The 22,817-nt window shown below is 42.6% G+C and overlaps 1 protein-coding gene across 1 annotated transcript in view; it reads left to right on the forward strand.

The window, feature by feature from the left end:
• Positions 1-4,278: 4,278 nt before the first annotated feature.
• The window catches only part of TXNDC12 (thioredoxin domain containing 12), a 36,269-nt gene continuing 17,730 nt past the window's right edge, over positions 4,279-22,817 (forward strand). The window contains exons 1-3 of the mRNA XM_077453336.1: positions 4,279-4,456; positions 11,496-11,556; positions 14,414-14,466. Of these exons, the coding sequence (XP_077309462.1) occupies positions 4,357-4,456; positions 11,496-11,556; positions 14,414-14,466 (214 nt within the window). The 5' untranslated portion in view covers positions 4,279-4,356. The remainder of the gene's footprint in view (positions 4,457-11,495; positions 11,557-14,413; positions 14,467-22,817) is intronic.

A 22,817-nucleotide genomic window follows, 5' to 3' on the forward strand; every position in this document is an offset into this window, starting at 1 on the left:
TTCACGATTCGAATCAAGGTTTTTTGTTTTATTTTTGATGGACACCGCGCCGGTCCTGAGGAGCTGCGGGCAGGATTTTTTAGGCGAGGTCGCGGCTTCGGCTTAGTCCGCGGCATCCATCCTCGAGGACTAGGCCAAAGCTGCGTCCTCGTCTAAAAGCTCCTGCCCGCAGCACCTCTGGACCGGTGCAGTGTCAGCGCCGGCCCTGGGGAGCTGCAGGCAGGAGTTTTTAGGGGAGGCTGCGGCTTCGGCCTAGTCCCCGGTGTCCAGCCTCGTGGACTAGGCCGAAGCCGCGGCCTCGCCTAAAAGCTCCTGCCCGCAACACCTCAGGACCGGCGCAGTGTCAGCGCCAGTCCTGGGGAGCTGCAGGCAGGAGTTTTTAGGCAAGGCCGCGGCTTCGGCCTAGTCCCAGCATCCGGCCTCACGGACTAGGCTGAAGCCGCCATCTCGCCTGAAAACTCCTGCCCGCAGCACCTGAGGACAAGTGCAGTGTCAGCGGCAGTCCTGGTGAAAATAAATAAATCAATTTGCTGAAATTTTGAATCAATTTAGACCTCTCAACTCGATTCAAGATTTCAATTGATTTTTTCCTCAGCCCTAGCCATTACTAGTAAAAAAAAAAAAAATATGTCCCCGGATTTTATTTAAAAAATCTGGTCACCAGAACAGGCAGTGAGACATTTCTCTGCAGCCACGCATTGGGACAATGTCTCACTGCTTGTGATTAGCGATCTGCAGTGCTGACTTCCTGGCGGGCTCTGCACGTGCGGTTTGCGAACACGCCTCAGCTCATCCTTAATTATAGCGTTATTAGGGCACTTGCAACAAAAACAATTGAGCATGGTGTATGATTTTTTAAAATTTGTACTAACATCCAATTTTTTTTTTTTTTTTTTTCTACTTTCTTTATTCACTTTAGTTTTTTTTATGGACAATCACATTTAAAACTTTTGTGTAGCGCTGCACTATTGGACTTTATCCAATTTTTCAGAACAAGATTTTGAGGTGTTCCCGCTTGGACTAGGATTGCAACCTCATCCCTTTAAAATAGAACACATATGAATTACACAGGTTCTGAGGCTAATTTAATGCAGATAGGGCACCAAGCGAGTTTAATTACCACCTTAATCAGCCACAAAACCTTTGTAATTCTTATGTGTTCAGGTTTAAAGGGATGAGGTGACAACAGGGGTGGACTGACCATTGGGCCACTCGGGCATTACCAGAGGTCCCCGAACCACTAGGGGACCCCATCAGGGTTGCCAGCCTCAGTAAAACCAGGGACAGTATGTAAAAATCTGTGTTTTTTTTACATCTGTCTCTGAAATGTCCCTTACCGACATCCTTTTGGTCTAAAAATCCTGAGATTATAGCTGCCCCACCTCTCCAGTACATTCTCAGCCAATAGAAACATGTCTGTGTATACTGTGTGTACATGTATGTGTATACTGTGTGATTGTATACTGTGTGGCCCCATAATCTCGGATTGCCTAGGGGCCCCATAATCTCCTATTGTCCGGGGGCCCCATGAGTTGTCAGTCCACCCCTGGATGACAACCCTAGCTTGGACCTTGAAGGAGGGGGTGTATGTATACCCCAAAAGCTCGCCTTGAAAATTTGGATGGGAGTGCAAATTAAAATAAAAAATATCACTAAACTTTCATCTATTACACAAAAAAATACAAAACCCCATCTTTAAATAAAACATGTTTATTGAGGTATTTACATCATACAAATCAGAGATGAACTGAGGAGACGGGCATAGGGAAATGGGGGGACACTTGTGGACGGTGCTCTTGTAACATCCTCCGTCCTATAGGCTTGTGACTTAATCGTGGTATACGGTCATGCATGCCAAGGCGGTGAGTGTCTTGTACACCCTCCGGGACTGGCTGTGTCACACATACCGGAGGGCGGCATGGTGGTGCTTCCCCCATACGTACCAGGTGGCTTCTAATAACTCTACACACTCACTTCTATCTCTCTATCTTATCTTAAATTTTTTTTTGTTTTCAAATTTTTTTAAAATTCCGGCCTTCAACCACCCCTTGTAGCTGGCCAAGTACATTCCTTTATTGCTAGATGGTAAAACAGTATATCTATATACATACATACTTACCAACATACTTACCTGCAAAACTCTATACGCTTACTTGTCTATCTATCTTTTTTCTTTATTTATTTAAACTATCTTATCAGTATATCTATATACATACATACTTACCAACATACTTACCTGCAAAACTCTACACACCTGCCTATCTTATCTTAAATTTTATTTGTATTTTTTTTTTTTTAACTCTTATCACTATATACTAGACATGTGCACACTGAAATATTTTGTTTTGGAAATTCAGTTTCATCTGAAAAATACATTTATTTAGTTACTCCCGAAATTTGTTTTTATTTTTGGTTAAAAAATGCATTCATCCGAAAATCCAAATGAATTGGGGTTGATTCTGTCAATTGAAGCCTTATGGTGTCTGTCGGATGTTCTAAGAAGATTCGACAACGCAGCTAAACTGTATGACGACATCGTACATTTCCGGTCAAATGCTCCGCCCACAAGATATAGTAGAATTCTAATGTTGTTTGATTAATAATAATTCTAATTATTATTACTAGTCAATAGGGGTGCAATGGATCATGACCGATCTGTGATCTGAACGGGCCGACCTGTTCGGATCGGCACCCCATGCGATCCGCGGAGCGGTCCGCAGCCTTAGGAAAGGACTTCGGCCTAGCTCCGGAGCGGGCGGCCATCTTGTTACACCCGGCGGCGGCGAACTGCACACTGACTTCACCCCCAGCGCAAGTTGTTCAGCCTGTGCCAGTGAATGCAGCCTGTGTCCGGAGGAGTCACGCTGGATACCGTGCTCCTTCGGAAAACTTATTTTATGCAGGTACCATTACCAAATCTAACCTAACAAGTCCCCTGCCAGCCTTAAAAAAAATACGAGACACTATTCCTCCCACTGACACCAATGATGGGGCTCTAATCCTCCCAGTGACACCAATGATGGCGCTCTAATCCTCCCAGTGACACCAATGATGGCGCTCTAATCCTCCCACTAACACCAATGATGGGGCTCTAATCCTCCCACTAACACCAATAATGGGGCTCTATTCTCCCCATTGTCACCAATGATGGGGCACTATTTCCCCCCACTGACACCAATGATGGGGCACTATTCCCCCCCCATGACACCAATGATGGGGCACTATTCCCCCCCACTGACACCAATGATGGGTACTATTCCTCCCACTGATACCAATGATGGGGCACTATTCCTCCCACTGATACCAATGATGGGACACTATTTCTCCCACTGACACCAATGATGGGGCACTATTCCTCCCGCTGACACCAATGATGCGGCTCTAATCCTCCCAGTGACACCAATGATGGGGCTCTAATCTTGTCATCATCGGCGAAGTCAATGTGATGTCATCAACAGTGATGTCATCAACGGTGAAGATGTCGCGGTGGTGAGGTCATCATGGGGGATGATGTCATGGCGATGATATCGCGGGCAATGATGTCATTGCAATGTCATGTGTGATGTCATCGTGGGCGATTATGTCATTGTGATGATGTCATCAAGATGATGTCATCGTGGGTGATGATGTCATCGTGATGATATCATCGAGGGTGATGATGTCATCGTGATGATGTCATTGATGTCTCCCCAGGGTGTATAATGTGATCTCCCCTTCCCCGGGTGTACAATATGATCTCTCCTCTCCCCCCGGTGTACAATGTGATGTCCTCTCCCCGGGTGTACAATGTGATGTCCTCTCCCCCCAGGTATACAACATCATCTCTCCTCTCCCGGGTGTACAATGTGATCTCCTCTCTGGGGTGTACAATTTTATCTCCTCTCCCCCCAGGTGTACAATGTGATCTCTCCTCTCCAGGGTGTACAATGTGATCTCTTCTCCGGGTTGTACAATGTGATCTCTCCTCTCCCGGGTGTACAATGTGATCTCTTCTCCGGGTTGTACAATGTGATCTCCTCTCCGGGGTGTACAATGTGATCTCCTCTCCGGGGTGTACAATGTGATCTCCTCTCCCCCCAGGTGTACAATGTGATCTCCTCTCCGGGGTGTACAATGTGATCTCCTCTCCGGGGTGTACAATGTGATCTCCTCTCCCGGGTGTATAATGTGATCTCTCCTCCCCACATACATTGTGTGATCTGATCTCCGCTCTGCTTACATTGTATCCATTCCATTTGTCTTGTGACTCCTCCCAGTCAGTGGAAGGCCCCGCCCCCTTCCTCCTCACATCACTTCCCCCGGACTCCGGTTTCCTCATATTCTCTGTCCGGTGTCAGGCTCGGCTCTCCCGGTAACATGCGGCTGTCTGAAGGCCGGGGGTCGGTGCTGCTCCTGTCCGGTATTGTGGTTCTGTGTGTCGTGGCGGCGGTGTGTGCTGAGTCCGGACTGGATCGGGGTAATTCATACTTTATGGATCTATTATAGTACAGGGGAGGGGGATGGCCATAGCCTGGGGGGGGTCACTTGTTGGGTTCTTACTGGACTGAGGGGAACAGCAGAGTGGTGACCAGCTGTGGGGACGAGAGGACCTGGGTGGGGGGATTCTCAACTGGGGTGATGCCCAGCAGGAGACGAGAAGGTGCCCAGATGAGGTGACAAAGGGCTGCCTGAGGGGAACTGGGGGGGGGGGGGCTTCCAGCTGAGGGGGACAAGGGGGTGCCCAGCTGTGGGGGATGAGCGGACCTTGGGGGGTGCCCAGCTGAGGTGGTACCCAACTGGGGGAACGAGGGGATGCACTGCTGAGGGGACTCTAGGAATGAGGTGAGGGAACCTGGGGGGGGGGGGGGTGTTCCCGGCTGAGGGGGCCTGGGGGGGGGTTTGTTTCTGGCTGAGGGGACCTTTGGGGGCTGGGGGTCCCGACAGGGGGGAGGGGGCACCTAGCTGAGGGGACCTGGGGGGGCACCTAGCTGAGAGGACCTGGGGGGGCCTAGCTGAGGAGACTCTGGGGATGAGGTGCCCAGCTGAGGGGGCACAGGTGCCCAGTTGAAGGGGTACTCAGCCGAGTAAATTTCCGAGGTAGGGGGGCTTTTTTAACCCCCTTATAGCAAACTGGCCTGTGCTTTTAGGGATTGTTTTGGGGCTCTGCTGAGGGGGTAGGGAGGGAGGAAGGGGGCTCAGCTGATGGATGGCAGTGGTGGTCAAACCAGTAAATGCAAAAGGCCTCAAGTGAGGCCCCTGGCATATCCAAAGGGCCACACAATGGAATCTGTATTTAAAATGATAGATAGACAGCAGATGTATAAGTACACCAATAAACATTACATTTTGCACACATGCCCTCTTCTGGGCTGTTCTGGTGCCATCTCTGACTATATAAACAATGCCTACAGCCGATCACATGACATAATGCCACTTCCTCTTTAAACACAGTGTTTCTAGTATTGAACCCTTATGGCAACCACTGAGTCTGATGCCAGACTACAACAAATGATTGTGCAGTACTGTGTTGGAGGAAAAGTGTCAGGCTCAGTTTATAATGCACTGGGATGCGTTGGCAGCCCATTAAAAAAAAATGCAAAATAGAGCTCCCTTGCAATGCCTATTAGGGCCCTCTCACACAGGTATTTCTATTTGATTCGAAGCTCGTATCCCTATGGACAGTGTCTATTTACACCCACCTACAAGTCCATTCAGGTCCCAAAATGGACTATGTCCTTTTTTGTTTTTTCTGGTCCAAAGTTTACATTCATACCATTGGTTAAGGCCGGTGTGAATTGTAAGGGCAGGAATTTTCTGATTCTGGCTGCTGCAGCTCTTGCCGGCTAGGTGCCGCCGCAGCTCTCTGCACAGTCAGTGATCACAGCATTAATAGCTGGCTGTGGAGAGAGCTGCTAATAGCTGCGGCCTCTGGTGACCTGTCACTGTCACTATAGCAGGAACCATCACTACAATTTGCGCCTTAATCGCTGGTGTGAATGTAGCCTAAACGCGACAGATCGGAGTTAGCCTTATGTAAACAGACAACAGAATCCGTTTACACCTGACTGTTCTTAGTGCTACCGCAGGTCCACCTGTGTCCACTGGATGTGAACCACATAGGCATGAGTGTTGAAAACGCCCGACGTCTGTCAAATACTGATCTCCTGCTGATCGGAGGAGACTCCGCTCTGTGTGAAAGGAACCTTCATGTACAGGCAGTAACACTGCAGTGCACTGCAAAGGAGGCAGCTTTAGTAGAAAGGGTAATCTTGCATTTACAAACCTTTATTTAGCACTTCACCTCTGGAAGGTTTTACCCCCCTTCATGGTCGGGCCATTTTTTGCTATTCCTCACTGTGCTACTTTAACTGGCAAATGGGTGGTCATGCATTGCTGCACCCGAACTAAATCTATATCATTTTTTTTTTTTCACACAGTAGAGCTTTCTTTTGGTGGCTTCTGATTAGAGGTCGACCGATATGGGTTTTTCTCTGGCCGATGCCGATGCCGATATTTAGAAATCATGGCGGCCGATGGCCGATATATGATGCCGATTTTTTTGGGCCGATATGTTAGGCCGATTTTATTTATTTTTAATCCCCCTTGATCTAACACACCTTTCCCACTGGGGCGTTTTAAGGCGCTTTTGGGCTAAAAATAGCGCCTGTAAAGTGCCTGTAAAATGGCTCCCCTGCAGTCTGTGTGAAAGACAGAGTGCTTTCACACTGAGGCGATGCGCTGGCAGGATCTTAAAAAAAAAAAAAGTCCTGCAAGCAGCACGTTTGGAGTGGTGTATACCGCTCCTCCACCACTCCTGCCCATTTATATGAAGGGCACCACTGCCGAAGCGCATGCAATGCGATTTGGCAGCGGTGCTTCATGGGCGCATTTAACCTCTTCCTTGGCCGCTAGCTGGGTTATATGTGCCCCACTAGCAGCCAAATAGCACCGCTAAAATGATGGTAAAGAGCCGCTAAAACTTGCGCTCCAGTGTGAAAGCGGCCTTCATACGTGATGCAGAAAATTTCTTACACTTAAACATTTATTAAACAAAACAAACCTCCAATCAGTTTACTTGTATGTATGATTTAGATAAAAAAAAAAAAAATATATATATATATATATATATATATATATATATATAATATATATATATATTAAATAAAAAACAGGTAGTCAAAACTTTTGGACAAAAAAAAAAAAAAATGGCCTAACTTTACTGTTTTTATTTTATTTTTATTTTTTAAATGGTGTATTTTTTTCCCAAAAAAATGCATTTGAAAGACCTCTGTGCAAATGCCGTGTGACATAAAATATTGCAACAACCGCTATTTTATTCCCTAGGATCTCTGCTAAAAAAATATATATCATTTTTGGGGGGTCTAAGTGATTTTCTGGCAGAAAATACAGGATTTTTACTTGTAAGCAACAAGTGTCAGAAAAGATTTAGTCTTTAAATGGTTAAACTGAGAACTTCTACACACAGAGATGACTTCATTCATTCAGAAGTGTAAACATTGTATCATTTAGTTCTTTTCTTGGCAGTCGGCCCAGAGAGGAGGAAAGTGTTGCTATGACGACTCAGTCAACTCACACTGACTTCTATACAGAAGTCATTTCAAAGTCCCGCTGTAGTTCTAAATCGGCTTTTTATCAGCACAAATCGGCCGATGCCGATTATTTAAAAAACGGCAAATATCGGCCGATATATCGGTCGACCTCTACTTCTGATCGCCACTGGGTTTTTTTGTTATGTAAACAAAAAAATCTAAAATTTTGTAACAAATCTTTTTTGGTATCTGCTATAATGCATATAAAATCAAATTTCTTTATAAATCTAGGCCAAAATGTATTCTGCTACATGTCTTTGGGGGAAAATAAATAAATCCTAATAAGTGTATATTGATTGGTTTTGTGACAGTTATAGTTTTTATTTATTTATATATATATTCTCTATCTCTCTGTAAGTGGAATTTAAAAAAAAAAAATTTTTTAATTACTAGTAATGGCAGTGATCAGCGACTTGTAGTGGGACTGTAATAGTGTGGGAACTCGCTGACATCACCAGTAATATTAATATAAACTCTCACTGTACTAATGACACTGGCTGGGAAGGGGTTAACATCAGTGTAATCAAGGGGTTAAGTGTGTGCCTAACAAGTGTTAATGTGTGGTGTATATTGTGCTGCTTTTTACAAAAAAAAACCTGTGCCTTTTTGGCCGTGCCCTGAACCCCTGAAGAAGGCAGCAATGTACAGGTACGTCACCATGTCTGTAGGAGCCGCTCTTACGCAGTACAATGCGGGCAATCTTAAAGAGGTTAAAGTTAAATACCTGCCATGGAAATTGAGATTTCACTGCCCTGCAACTCCACTCTATTCAATGAGAGCATGCCTTGTATTTATTTAAAAAAACAAAGCTGAGCAAGTGACCGCCCCTTCACACACCCCCCCCCCCCCCCTGGGGGTTACTATGCAAAAGAGAAGTCGCTCTGCACGGCTTCTGAAAGATCGTGGCCATCGCTGTAGTAGTGCTGACTATCAGGCTGGGTTCACACTTCTGCGAATTGGATGCGGTTTCCCTGCATCCATTTCGCCTGACAAGAGGGTGTGCCCAGCACTCAATGGGCGGCTGCGGTCCGTGTTGGAAAAGGGTCCTGTGTGTCTTTGGCTCAAATTTCAGATGCAAATTCAGGCAGGAATTTGAATCAGAGTCACACCTGATTCGTTGTACAGGGATACACCGGACCCTCTGTTGGGACCAGTGGCCGCATAAGTGTGAACCCAGCCTTAGTGTGAGCTCCCTCATAGGCAGCTGTTAGTGAGCCTGTATTGATGATTAGTGTTCAAATAGAAAAAACTGGGCTAAACCCAAAGAAATATATCAGAAAAAAGCAGCACACACTCAAACAAAGTTCAAAAATTCAAGAGCAAAAAGAAAGTGTAGTGCTAATTACTGCAAACAATATATCAAAGTACTCAAACAGTGATGATATGATAAAATGGTGAATACTGCAGTGTGCTCAGACAGTGACAATGTGTAAATAACAGCAGTATATGCAATGCTTATCCCAGATCAGAAATCTGTGTATATAAACAAATATGCATGCATAAACTGTATAGGGAATAGCCCACGATGATATTAAAATAAAAAGTCCCATACCGTGAATAGTCCACTCAAGTGATCAGTAACTCAATCGCCCAAAATTGTAGCAAGTGAGTCTTGAATCAATCCCGGTAGCTTCACAGGTGCAAATCGGATAGAGAGATAAAACACTCTTAAGCCGCGTACACACGATCAGACTATCTGGCAGACTTGGTCCGGTGGACTTTTGAAATGAACGGACTTTCCCGCACACGGAGAAAAGTCCGTTCATTTTGAACGCGACTCCAGGTAGCCGAGACTAGCGCAGGGGGTCAATGTCGCCACCTTTGGCGGCGAGATTGACACGTCGTTAGCCCCGTCACCTGGTATGGACTTAAAGTGGAAACCCTACACCGTAAAAACGGCGTGGGTCTATACAAGACCCTTATCCGAGCACGCAACCCAGCTGGTCAGGAAAGGGAGTGGCGATGTGCGAGCGCTTTGGGGAAGGATGTTGATGAGGACAAGGGCCTCTTCCCGACAACCCTGGCCGTTGGTTGTCGGGGTCTGCGGGCGGGAGGCTTATCGGAATCTGGGAGCCCCCTTTAATAAAGGGGCCCGCCCTATGTGAGTATGCGGTACAATGTACCCCTACCCATTCACCTGGTGAAAAAAATGTAAAAAAAAAACACAAGGGTTTAAAATAATTTATAGCACAGCACCGGGGGTCTTCTTCAGTCTTGGGGTGTCTTCTCGCTGGACTCCTCCGCTATCTTCTGCTAGCTCTTTTACTAGCGGAAGAGCCCGGGTTTCTTGTTCGTCGCCGCCCAGGGGTCTTCTTCCGACTTCGAGTGTCTTGTCCCCCTCTTCGGGGGTCTAGTAAAAGAGCTAGCAGAAGATAGCGGAGGAGTCCGGCGAGAAGACACCCCAAGACGGAAGAAGACCCCCGGAGCTGTGCTATAAATTATTTTAAATCCTTGTGTGTTTTTTTTTATTTTTTTCTCCAGGTGAATGGGTAGGTGTAGATTGTACCCCATACTCATTCACATAGGGTGGGGGGCCAGTATCTGGGGCCCCCTTATTAAAGGGGGCTCCCGGATTCCGATAAGCCCCCGCCCACAGACCCCGACAACGGCCAGGGTTGTCGGGGAAGAGGCCCTTGACCTCATCAACACCAAAGCACCCCCCATGTTGGTATAGCTCAGGAGGGGGGGTGCGCTCGCACGTCGCCACTCCCTTTCCTGACCGGCCAGGTTTCGTGCTCGGATAAGGGTCTTATATGGACCTGGGGTGGGGGACCCCCACTCTGTTTTTTTTGGTGTAGGGCTTCCCCCTTTAAGTCCATACCAGGTGACTGGGCTAGCAATGTGTCAATTTCGCTGCCAAAGGCAGCGACATTGACCTCCTGCGCTAGTCCCGTCTACCTGGAGCGACGTTCAAAATGAACGGACTTTCCTCCATGTGGGGGCAAGTCTGTTCATTTTCAAAAGTATGGCAGACTCCCACCATTGTCCGGCGGACCTAGTCAGGTTGTGTGTGGGCAGGTCCGCTCGTCCGGAAATTCCGGCGGACTTTCTGGCGGGTTTGTCCGGCGGACTTTCTGGCGGTTTGTCCGCCAGACTAAGTCCGCTGGATAGTCTGATCGTGTGTACGTGGCATTACCAGATAAGTTGGATACAAGTACCATACGGCAATGTTATCATACAGGCTTGAAGTGCTAGAACCACTAGCACACAGGGAGGATGGAGCCAGACGATCCAGGCTACAAGGCGGCCATCATGGAAAGTAGCACCTATCCACACCAAACGTCTTGTGATGGAAATGTCTCAGCAAAGGTTCCAGAGTGGCTCAGAACAATCCCATGGTGTAAAAATCAAAGGCAAAGAACGCCAATAGTGCCGGTCAAAAATTATCTAAAACTTTATTCACATCTTAAAGTAAAACGCATGCGACATAAAATGTGATCATGTAAAAAGATTAAAAGCAATGTGGGAAACGTAAGATAAGTGTAGCCCAATGCGTTTCGACACAATAGATCATCGACCTATTTTCTTTGCAGTATTCACCATTTTATCATATCATCACTGAGTACTTTGATATATTGTTTGCAGTAATTGGCGCTACACTTTTTTTGCTCTTGATGATTAGTGTGCCTGTGTGGGAGGATGCTGTTGCGGCACTGCGATGCTTGAGGAGATTTTATTTTTTTACCTGGTGTTCAACGCCCAGCAGGCCTCATTTTGCCAGCAGATTGGGCTCAAGGAGTCTATGGGGATAGGGGTTGACCAGCCGAAGGCAATCTGGGCCTGGGGTGGCTCAGCTGAGGGGACTTCTTGCAAATTAGAGGTTGAACTTGATGGACCTGCGTCTTTTGTCCCCCTTATCTCCTTATTTAACAGTCTTTGTGTTTTTTTTTTTTTTTTTTTCCACAGGGTTTGGAGATCACATTCACTGGAGAACTCTAGAAGATGGAAAGCAGGAGGCTGCCAACAGGTAATGTCCTTATTGACTTTATATGTTGTATTTGGTGCACTCGCATGCTCTCTTTAGCATGTCCTCAACCACTTCCTGGCTGGTGGGGCATTATATGATGGATTGAAGCAGTTATACCATGGTTGATGCCTGCAGCTACAGGCATCATCCTGGCATCACAATTTTCAGCTGTCGGTTGATCAGCTTTTCCTCACTCGCGATTTCCTCGGCTGCTCCTTTGATGGGGGGGGGGGAGGTCTGTGCTGATTTTTTTTTTTTTGCAGAAAATAAAAAACCCAGAGGTGATCAAATACCACCAAAAGAAAGCTCTATTTTGTGGAAACAAAATGATAAAAATTTTGTTTGGGTACAGTGTAGCATGACAGCGCAATTGTCATTCAAAGTGCGACAGCGCTGAAAGTTGGTCTGAGCAGGAAGTTGTATAAGTGGTGTGTGTGTGTGTATATATAATATATATGCGCGCTCCAGTCTCCCTGTTCTCACATGCAAATGTCCCACACACATATGGTGAAAGCATCACACGTATGGGGTATCACCGCCAACATCAGTGCAAGAGCAATAATTCTAGTACCAGACCTTCGTAACTCCAAACTGGTAACCCAAGGCTTTCAAGCATCGCCTATGGATAATTTAATGTACCATAGTTTGTCGTTATTCAATGCTCATGCACAATTTTAAAGTGTGACATGTTTGGTATCTATTTACTTGGTGTGACATCTTTTATATTTTATCATAAAATTGAGTTTTGTGTGTGCTAAAATTAAAGTATATTTTTACAAAAAATTTGCATTTGAATTCATAATCTGTGCTTGAGTAGCTGCATTGGAGGGCAGGAGCGGCATTGCAGGGCTCAATAGGCCCCCAGTGTCTCCATAAAGAGGACACGTCACCTGCCCATGCTAACATAATGAAGAAAAAATATATTTTAAAGCCCCCTAGTACACACCCCCTATAAAAAGCACAGTATAGGGAAAGCTTGTGTAAGTGAACAACAGATTGAGAGCAATAATTCATGGTTGGCTCTAAACTGGGTAACTGTAAAGTCTTTTAACCACTTCCTTACCGTGCTTTAGCCGAAAGACAGCTACATTGTGGCTCTGTTCCGGACCCACACTCCTTGCGTGTATCCGGTGTTCTCTGTGATTGTTGTGTCCTTTGGGCAGAGACGATTAGAGATCGTGGTAAAGGGCCAATCCCAGTGGCTGTTTACCATATGATCACCTGTGTCTAATCATGGTGTAAGCAGGCTTGCTGGTTATTGGCAGTACTTTCCTCATGCACCCTCATATCATGAGGAGATATATATATATATATAAATTACTTTGCAAAATTTTAAAACCAAAGCTAAAAAAAGTTGTTTTATTAAAAATGTTTTCGTGTGGGTTTTTTTTTTTTGTTTGACAAAAAATAAAACCTCTGGTGATTAAATATCACCAAAAGAAAGCTCTATCTAAAAGTGCAATTGGCATTCAAAGTGCGACAGTGCTGAAAGTGGAATATTGGCCCAGTCAGGAAGTGCCCAGTAAACAAGTGGATAAAGTGTCTTCTGTGAAAAACTTTGTGTACCATAGGCTTTATTTTTTGTGATTGCACAATTTTAAGACTTGACATGTTTGGGTGTCTAATTACTCAACTTAATAGCATCTCTTATATTTTTAGTGTATTTGTAACCTAAAATGATGTATTTGATAAATAGCTGTGCAAATATCGTGCAACACAAAAAATTGCAACTACTATCTTTTTTGTTTTATGGAGTGCCAATAGCATGCTATTGCTATACTTTCGGCACGCTGACACTACGGGGACAGATGCCCCTACACAGCAGGCATAGCCTCTTTTGTAGCTGCATCGCCTGCCCCTTCTACTGTGTAGAAGAGAAATATCTCTCCTCTGGGAGCATCAGAATATAGTAAAAGCTATACTATCAGCTTCTGTCTGATTTCTGTTATTCCTTTTTAGCTATTCATCAGCATTTTATGATGGATCTCCTGCACATGCACAGATGTTTTATTATCCCATGTCTATTCTTGGGTTTTTTACAGATGTTGGAAATGACAAGTGGTGTACACTGTGCTGCACATGCAGTGTCCCATAACAGCCCATCTTTAATCAACTTGATTACAAACTTGTGTTATGAAGTTTGATGGATGGAATAAAGTTAGTCTTTTGTTGAAGACTTTGGTGTTCCTGCCTGCTTGTAGAAAGACGGCCTGTTGCACTTTTGCGTAGGTCAGGGTTACATCCTGTATATCTATTTAAAGTGGTTGTAAATCTAGAAGGCATTACCTGCATTAGGATAAAAATCCTCCCACTAGTATTTCTCCCGCTCCAGTTGCCTCCCCATGTACTTGCCTAAGTTTTGGATCGATCTAGCACTGTACTGGCTGCAGCAGCTCTTATTCTCTCTCCCTTCTCACAAGCTCTAAGACGGCAGTGAGAGCCAGAAGCTCTGACTTCTATCAAATGCTGTGGGGGGGCTGCAGATGGCAGCACACAGCTCAGCTTGGGAGGGAGCCCGTGAGTGCTCCACCATAGAAAGTGTTGTCTTTTTGGGGGGCGCACAGTGAATAGGAGCCGGGGATCCCAGAAGAGGGTTGGGGCTTCTCTGTGCAATACATGTGTGTGTGTGTGTGTGTGTGTGTGTGTGTGTGTGTGTGTTTTATTTTTTTATTTTTTTTGGGTTAGTGTTACAAATGCCCAAGCAAGCTGTCTAACTACAGCTTGGGTCCAATTTATTATAGGACCTGACAAACAGCCAAGTAAGATAACCACTCCATAGCGGTGTCAGGGGTATAGTTCACTTTTAGCTTGGTAAACAAAAAAAATATCATTTTTTATTTTTTTTTTCTCTTTGCAGTGGCCTGCCGATAATGCTTGTGATACATAAGACATGGTGTGGAGCCTGCAAAGGTAACAAAGTTCAGTATTCTTCTTGTGCATACTTCATTATCCTCCTATTCCTTAACAGTTTGCATACATAGCAAGCCCAGTAAACCTATGTAATGCACCCTGTCCCCTGCTGCTGATGTTTTCAGCAACTCTTGCTTAGTGCCGGTTCACACAGGAGCGACTTGTCAGGCGACTTAGCCGCCTGATAAGTCGCGCTCCGCTCTGTACTATGGAACCGTTCTAATAGGAGCGACTCAAGTCCCTATTAGTACTATTTTTGGGGCGACCTCAGGCGACTTGCATTGACTTCTATACAGAAGTCGTTTTGCAAGTCGCCGCTGAAGTCGTGTGAAGGTCACGTCTGTGAGTCACGCTGCAAGTCGTGCCGCCCCTGTGTGAACCGAGCCTAAGTATTACAGCAGCTGCTACAGCCAAAAACAAAGCTTGGTCATTCAGACATCCAATGTAACATTGTTGTTACATTGTATCTACCTTGTTTAGTTCATATTCAGATCAGAGAGTTCTGGTAAAGCAAAGTGAGGGATTTTTATTTATTTTTTCTGATTGAACACTTTACTCCTTAGGTAACCTTAATTGGTCCTAATTGTCATCCTCCCTTAGCTATTTAAAAAATATAGCTATTATGGAAAAAAAAGGTAAAAATTTAAAAAATGCCTTTTTATTTCATTTGCGATGCCTTGTACGAGAAACATGATGATTTGAGTGAGATCTTAAACTATCATATTATACAATAAGATTTATAGTTCTCTAATTGTTTGTCTATAGATTACATAGAAAAGAAAAACAAAAAAAATATTTTCCAGGACCACATTGCCAAACAAAAAGCCGTTTGTCCTGAAAAAAAATGTCCTTATCCTAGATCAGTGATGGCGAACCTTGGCACCCCAGATGTTTTGGAACTACATTTCCCACGATGCTCAACTACACTGCAGAATGCATGGGCATCATGGGAAATGTAGTTTCAAAACATCTGGGGTGCCAAGGTTCGCCATCACTGTCCTAGATAATGGCACTCCGCTGCAATCCGCTCTTCGGTAAGTTTGGCATAATAGAAAAAAAGGATATTCCTGCACCAAAATGGGGGGAAAAAATGTATTATTGGTGGAATGGGGTACTGCTGCACTCACTGGAGGGAAATATCTGACCCCGAAGAGAAAGATTGATACAAGAATAGTGGTGCGCTGTACTAGAGGATATGTAAATTTACAATAGTTGTGTATTGTGTAAACTTGTATAGATAAGATTCTAGTAAAACCAACGAGGGTGGGTATAGTAAATGGTTAAGTGTATATACAGGTAAGTGGATGACGGCTAGTAATACATCAAATATATGACAGAAGTAAAATGTAATAATCATCATATAATACCTTGGATCAGTGATTTAGCATACACATCAATACACAGAGGTAAAAATAATTTATAAAAATTGATGATATAATAGAAGGTGCAAGAGTTAGTATTTAAAAATACGTAAAAAATAATAAAATTAGTTAAAAAATAAACGACAAAGTGCAGTAGTGCTGAGGGCTGAATCCAAGTGAAAAAAGCACAGTTTGAACAATCGTCTAGATCGACGGAAGAATATTTATATCAAATGTCCATATAAAGGTGCATATAGTGAAATAAAGTGCTAACTATACAAAGTCGCATAAGGTGCAAATGAGCTGTGTAGCGACTATAACATAAGTCGCATAAAACATAAGTGAACTTAGAATCAAAAAGTCGCATAAAATAAACTACAGGTGTAAATAAAGTGCTAAGTGTTCTTCAATATAATGGGTGATGGTTAGGGTGATCCAGCGGAGTTCAGTGTGATCCTAGGTGAGTGATGGCGAACCTCGGCACCCCAGATGTTTTGGAACTACATTTCCCATGATGCTCAACTACACTGCAGAGTGCATGAGCATCATGGGAAATGTAGTTCCAAAACATCTGGGGTGCCGAGGTTCGCCATCACTGTCCTAGGTGGTCAATTTATGGATGTCCCCTTTACCTTACTGCTGTAAGGTTACAGCATATATTGAGTATGTCTTTAGGTGTTCCTGGAGGTCTTTTCCCTTTATGGATCCTAATATGGCAATTCCTGTTTGGCGTCCCTCTCTTACTCCCTATATGGTGCGTGGCCTCTTTAAGAGTCACTTTGGGGTATTCGCCGTAGGTAGTCTCGTGCCGGGTATATAGGATTAAAGCATAAAGGAAGGATGCCCCATAGTGTAGTATTATAAAGAAGTGCAATATTTATTAAAGGAATAAACTTCAGGTACTCACAAACACAGGATCACAAAAAGGCAATGTAAAAACGAGCAGCGAGCTACCGGAAGTGACGCTGGTCGAGCTCGCTGCTCGTTTTTTCAGTAGGCCTAAAAAAAAAAAAAAAAAAAAAAGGGGTGGATGAACTATAGTGTTGATATTATTGAACTGTGACCTCTTGGAGAACTTTAAAGCAAAGTACAAGATCTCACAGGTTTTTCCAAATGTTAAAGGGATTAGCTATCTTTTAAAGTTCTACAAGCCTGTATTGAGACAACCTGAACAAAAGGGGGATTTTGTCATAACATATACCTCAAAATATCATATTTTATTTTTGTTTTAGTCTGGTAAAATTTAAATCAGGGATACCAAAGGACCACTTTCCCCTCCCATCAGAATTAGGTGACCAATTTATATGACCCATTGAAAAGCTGGGCTGCGACAAACAAAAGTCTCAAGCTGACTCAGACTGAAGCCACAATAACTTTTAAGTCAAGGAAGGTTTAAATAAATAAACCTATTGTATCAGAGAGTGAACAGTAGACATGTGAAAAAGGAAAAAATGTGTTTAGTTTCGTTTCACTTTAATTCGTTAATTCATTAATTTAGTTTAGTGATATTCGTTAACTTCCTTAAATTCGTTTTCGGATTTCGTTTAGTTTTCTACCGAATTTGAAAAATCGCCCACATTCGAAAATATTTCAACCAGATTCAAAAATATTTCTACCGGATTCGAAATGATTTCAACATGATTCGACATTATTTCAACCACATTCGAAAATATTTTGTGACCCGTATTTAGGGCCATGTATCTCGGGGTCACTTGGTGGATATGTTGTAGTGCTAGTATTATTGTGTTTGCATACCAAATTTGGGGTTTCTAGCTATAAGTGACCCCGAGATATGTGGCCCCAAAATCGGGTCACAAAATGTTATTAGAGCAGAGAATGTTTCTAGCACCAAGTGACCCCGAGATACATGGCCCTAAAGTCGGGTCACAAAATATTTTCGAATGCGGTTGAAATAATGTCGAATCATGTTGAAATAATTTCGAATCATGTCGAATTCATTCGTTATATTTCTTTCGTATTCGTTGTAATTTGTTATTTTTTTATTCGGACATTCGGATGCATCCGAATGTCCGAAAGATGCAAAATTCGGCCGAATTTCGATTCGTTACGAAACGAATTGCACAAGCCTAGTGAACAGATATCCTAACGTCAACCTCAATATGGACTCGGATGTCAATGAGACAATGACTAAGATACGAAGTGGAGGTCTACCCCAACAGGGCAAATAAGACACCTCCTAATTGTGTATATTTTTACATCATGAATATATATACATCACGTATATTAGAAGCAGTGATATGATATTTTACTATAGTACAAATGTCTCAAAACATGGTGTGAGAGGAATATACAGGCAGACATATTTCAAAAATACTACAAGTGATTCAAACTGTATGTGATATTTGTGGGTCAACAAGAAGATATTGCGGTTTGGTTATCTAGTGATCTGGGGAACTTTGTCATGGAGAGATTATGTGTGAAAGTGTGATTATAAATAGAAGTGTTTTAGCAATGAATTAGCATTATAAAAACATATAATCGTGATTATAACTGTATAAGAATTTAACCTATGTTTAGATAAACAAATATTGATTGGATACCCGAATTATACATGTATCCATATAGATAATAATTGTATTTGATATTATTTGATATATATCTAACCTGTGTCCTTTCTAAATGGACTAAAGATTAATAGATATACATTGATATGCATATATATCACCATTTTATGCAAGTGATTATTCAAAATTATGTTAAGCGTATTTTATATTATACTATCATTCCTGAACACTCAAGATATATTCTTTAGAACATATATAAACAACGAACGCATATTATAGAAATAAAAATATTAACTTAAAGAAATAAAAAACCAAACGCATGTGAGACACCTGGTGGTTGTAGGTGATATTACCTTAAAATCACGAGACTACTGGGAAAGGTGATCATTAAGTCTGCCTGCCAATAGGAAAGGGACACATACCCTCTGGGCAGAACTTAGTATAATTTTATGACCTTTTTGTTTAAGAGGCTATTTAAGAAACTAAAAAGATGGTCAATGGAGAGAGCTGAGGGAGCTCAGGGGGAAGCTTAGGGACCCCCCACTAAGAAGGGACACTGGAAGACTCCCAGACAAACTGACACTCGTGCACCATGCATGAATACATTTTTACATTCATGAAGATCCCTGCTCCTTGGAACTTGGAGGTCACACAAAGTAATTCCTCTGTAAAAGGATCCATGTTGAAGCCACGGCAGCCATCTTGAAATTCCTGGTAACCAACACTCCACACTAATAGCCATATTGGAAATGGGTAAATGTATGTTTATCATCTATTCTATGTTCTCCTAAATATTGTTTTTTTTGAATATTCTATTATTGAAAATATTTCTCCCGTATTAATAACTGCCTTTTAGATTTTTCTCTAAATTAAATTTTTCATTATAAATTTCTTTTTGCATAGATGCCAATTTTATTGACAAACTAATGTCTAATTCATTTCACATTGTTAACCACTTACTTACCTGCAGTATAGTAACGGTTGGACGTGTGAAATACAGACATTCTGTTTAATTGTCAATTATCAAAAGGTTATTGATTCTACCGAGAAATGATAATGGTGATAATTGTGTCCAAGGTACTACTACGCCCAGTTTGAGGGTGTTTCCATTAATTGTCAAAATGATCAAGTAATGCAATCTGTATTTTAATATTTCATGTAAAATATTTGTCTTTTGTCAACCAATAAATGTAACTATTTTGTATGATCACTCGTCTCCGTGAATACGTTTCATATGTATAGACTGTGTCATATAGATTGATTCTGTACCTTAAAAATATCTTCGTTAAAAATCACTTAATAAATATTGTGCGGGAAAATGTCCTTAAAAAGCACTACAACACTATGGGGCATCCTTCCTTTATGCTTTAATCCTATATACCCGGCACGAGACTACCTACGGCGAATACCCCAAAGTGACTCTTAAAGAGGCCACGCACCATATAGGGAGTAAGAGAGGGACGCCAAACAGGAATTGCTATATTAGGATCCATAAAGGGAAAAGACCTCCAGGAACACCTAAAGACATACTCAATATATGCTGTAACCTTACAGCAGTAAGATAAGGGGACATCCATAAATTGACCACCTAGGATCACACTGAACTCCGCTGGATCACCCTAACCATCACCCATTATATTGAAGAACACTTAGCACTTTATTTACACCTGTAGTTTATTTTATGCGACTTTTTGATTCTAAGTTCACTTATGTTTTATGCGACTTGTGTTATAGTCGCTACACAGCTCATTTGCACCTTATGCGACTTTGTATAGTTAGCACTTTATTTCACTATATGCACCTTTTCATATGGACATTTGATATAAATATTCTTCTGTCGATCTAGACGATTGTTCAAACTGCTTTTTTCACTTGGATTCAGCCCTCAGCACTACTGCACTTTGTCGTTTTATTTTTTAACTAATTTTATTACTTTTTACGTATTTTTAAATACTAACTGTTGCACCTTCTATTATAATATCATACATTTTTATGAATTATTTTTACCTCTGTGTATTGATGTGTATGCTAAATCACTGATCCAAGGTATTATATGATTATTACATTTTACTTCTGTCATATATTTGATGTATTACTAGCTGTCAGCCGTATATACACTTCTTTTTTTTTTTTTTGTATTTTTTTTTTTGTATATACACTTTTAACCATTTGCTATACCCACCCTCGTTGGTTTTACTAGAATCTTATCTATACAAGTTTACACAATACTCAACTATTTTAAATTTACATATCCTCTAGTACAGCGCACCACTATTCTTGTATCAAGTTTGGCATAATGTCTCATCTGACAATTGCAAGACAGTGACTTAAAAGAGAAGTATGTTTGTTTTTTTTTTTTTTTTTTTTCCCATATTCATACCTACCTAGGTGGTGCATGCTGCATCTGTCTCCCGCCACCTCTTCACCGAGAACCGAGCCACTACAAATTTTGCCGATGGCTTTGTCCTCTCACCTCCTCGAGCGGAGAGCTGCTGAATGTCAGTCAGCCACTCTTCTGCTCTGCTCCTCCACGCTCATTGGGGCGCTGAGCTGTGGAGGGGCAGGGAGCGGCCATCTCAGCGGTGCGCTGAGACTGCCATCAGTCCAGGCAACTGGTGGATCCGGACTCCCTAAGTCTGGATGATAGGCTGCCTGGACTGATCCTGTTGATGTCAGTGGAGAGCGGACTTCAGACCGATCTCCGCTGAAAAAGGGGTCACAGGAGTGCAAAACTAATTGCGCGCCTGTGACCCTTAGGAGAAGCACAGCAAAATTAGCTCAGGCTGGACTTCTCCTTTTTAAGGTGGCCATACACTATACAATCTGTTTGTTTGTACAATCTCTGCACAATTTCCTTTTTTAGCTTTATCATTTTAGGTACATTTATATGTGGACGCGGGCACAATTTTCATACGCCACCCAGAATATAACTAAAACAAAACAATCCAAATTAATTTGAAGTGCAAACTTTTTCAGCTTTAATTCAAGGGGTTGAACATAAATATCAAGTACGGGTTTTAGGAACTGCAACCATTTTCATACAGTTACCCCGTTTTCAGGGGCTCAAATGTAATTGGACAAGTGAATGTTATCAATTAAAAAAAAAAAAAAAAATGTTTGAATCTTTTACTGGCAATGACTGCCTCAAGTCTGGAACCCATGGACATTGCCAAAGACTGGTGTTCCCTCCTTTCTGATGTTTTTCCAGGCTCTAACTGCAGCTGTCTTCAGTTGTTCTTTGTTTTGTGGGTCTTTCTGCCTTTAGTTTTGCATTCAAGTGAAATGCATGCTCAATTGGGTGGAGATCAGGTGACTGACTCGGCCATTGCAGAATATTCCACTTCTTTTCCTTCAAAAGCTCATGAGTTGCTTTTGCAGTGTGTTTTTGGATCATTGTCCATCTGTACAGTGAAGGGCCGGCAAATCAACTTTTCTGAGTTTGCCTAAATCTGGGCAGACAGTATATCTCTAAACACTGCAGAATTCATCCGGCTCCTTCTGTCACATCATCAATAAACACTAATGACCAAGTGCCACTGTAAGCCATGCATGCCCATGCCATCATATTGCCTCCCCCATGTTTTACAGATGGTGTTGTGTGCTTTGGATCATGGGGTGTTCCAAGCCTTCTCCACACTTTTTTTTTTTTTTTTTTTTTTTTTTTTTTTTTTTTTTTCCATTTCCATCATTTTCCAGAACTGGTCTATTTTTAGATTTTTGTTGGCAGTCTAATCTGACGGCTTTTATATTCTTCAGACTTATGGTTTGCATCTTGTGGTGAACCTTCTATATTTGCTCTTGTGAAGTCTTCTCTTGATTGTAGACTTTTGCCCACCTCCTGGAGAGTGTCCTTCACTTGTCTGGATGTTGTGAATAGGTTTTTCTTTACCATAGAGCGGATCCTGCAATCATCCGTTACTGTTGTCTTCCATGGACGTCCAGGCCTTTTTATGTTGCTGTTCTTACCAGTGTGTTCTCTTTTCCTCAGAATGTACCAAACTGTTGATTTGGCCACTCCTAATGTTGCTGCTATCTCTCTGATTGATTTGTTTCTTTTTTGAAACCTTACAGTGGCCTGTTTCACTTGCATGGACAGCTCCCCTTGAATGCATGATGTAGGTTCACAGCAGTTGATTCCAAATACCACACTTGGAATCCACTCCAGACCTTTTTTACCTGCTTAGTTGATGAATAAATAACAAAGGAGTAGCCCACACCTGACCATTAAACCGCTTTTGATTCAATTGTCCAATTGCTTTTGGCCCCTTGAAAAGGGGGGAGGGGGGTGGCTGAACTTAAGAGCTGTAATTCCTAAACCCTTCTTTTGATTTGGATGTACACACCCTCAAATTAAACCTGAGTATGCACTTTCAGCCTATATCCATTATATAGCTATAGCTTGAATATGTTTTGGTACGTACCTGGGGAAAAAAAATAAAATAAAATTGTGCCTGTGTGTATATAT

The sequence above is a fragment of the Lithobates pipiens genome, unplaced genomic scaffold (assembly GCF_037356315.1).
Source record: "Lithobates pipiens isolate NorthernLeopardFrog02 unplaced genomic scaffold, aLitPip1_a1.2 Scaffold_23, whole genome shotgun sequence".
NCBI lineage: Eukaryota > Metazoa > Chordata > Amphibia > Anura > Ranidae > Lithobates > Lithobates pipiens.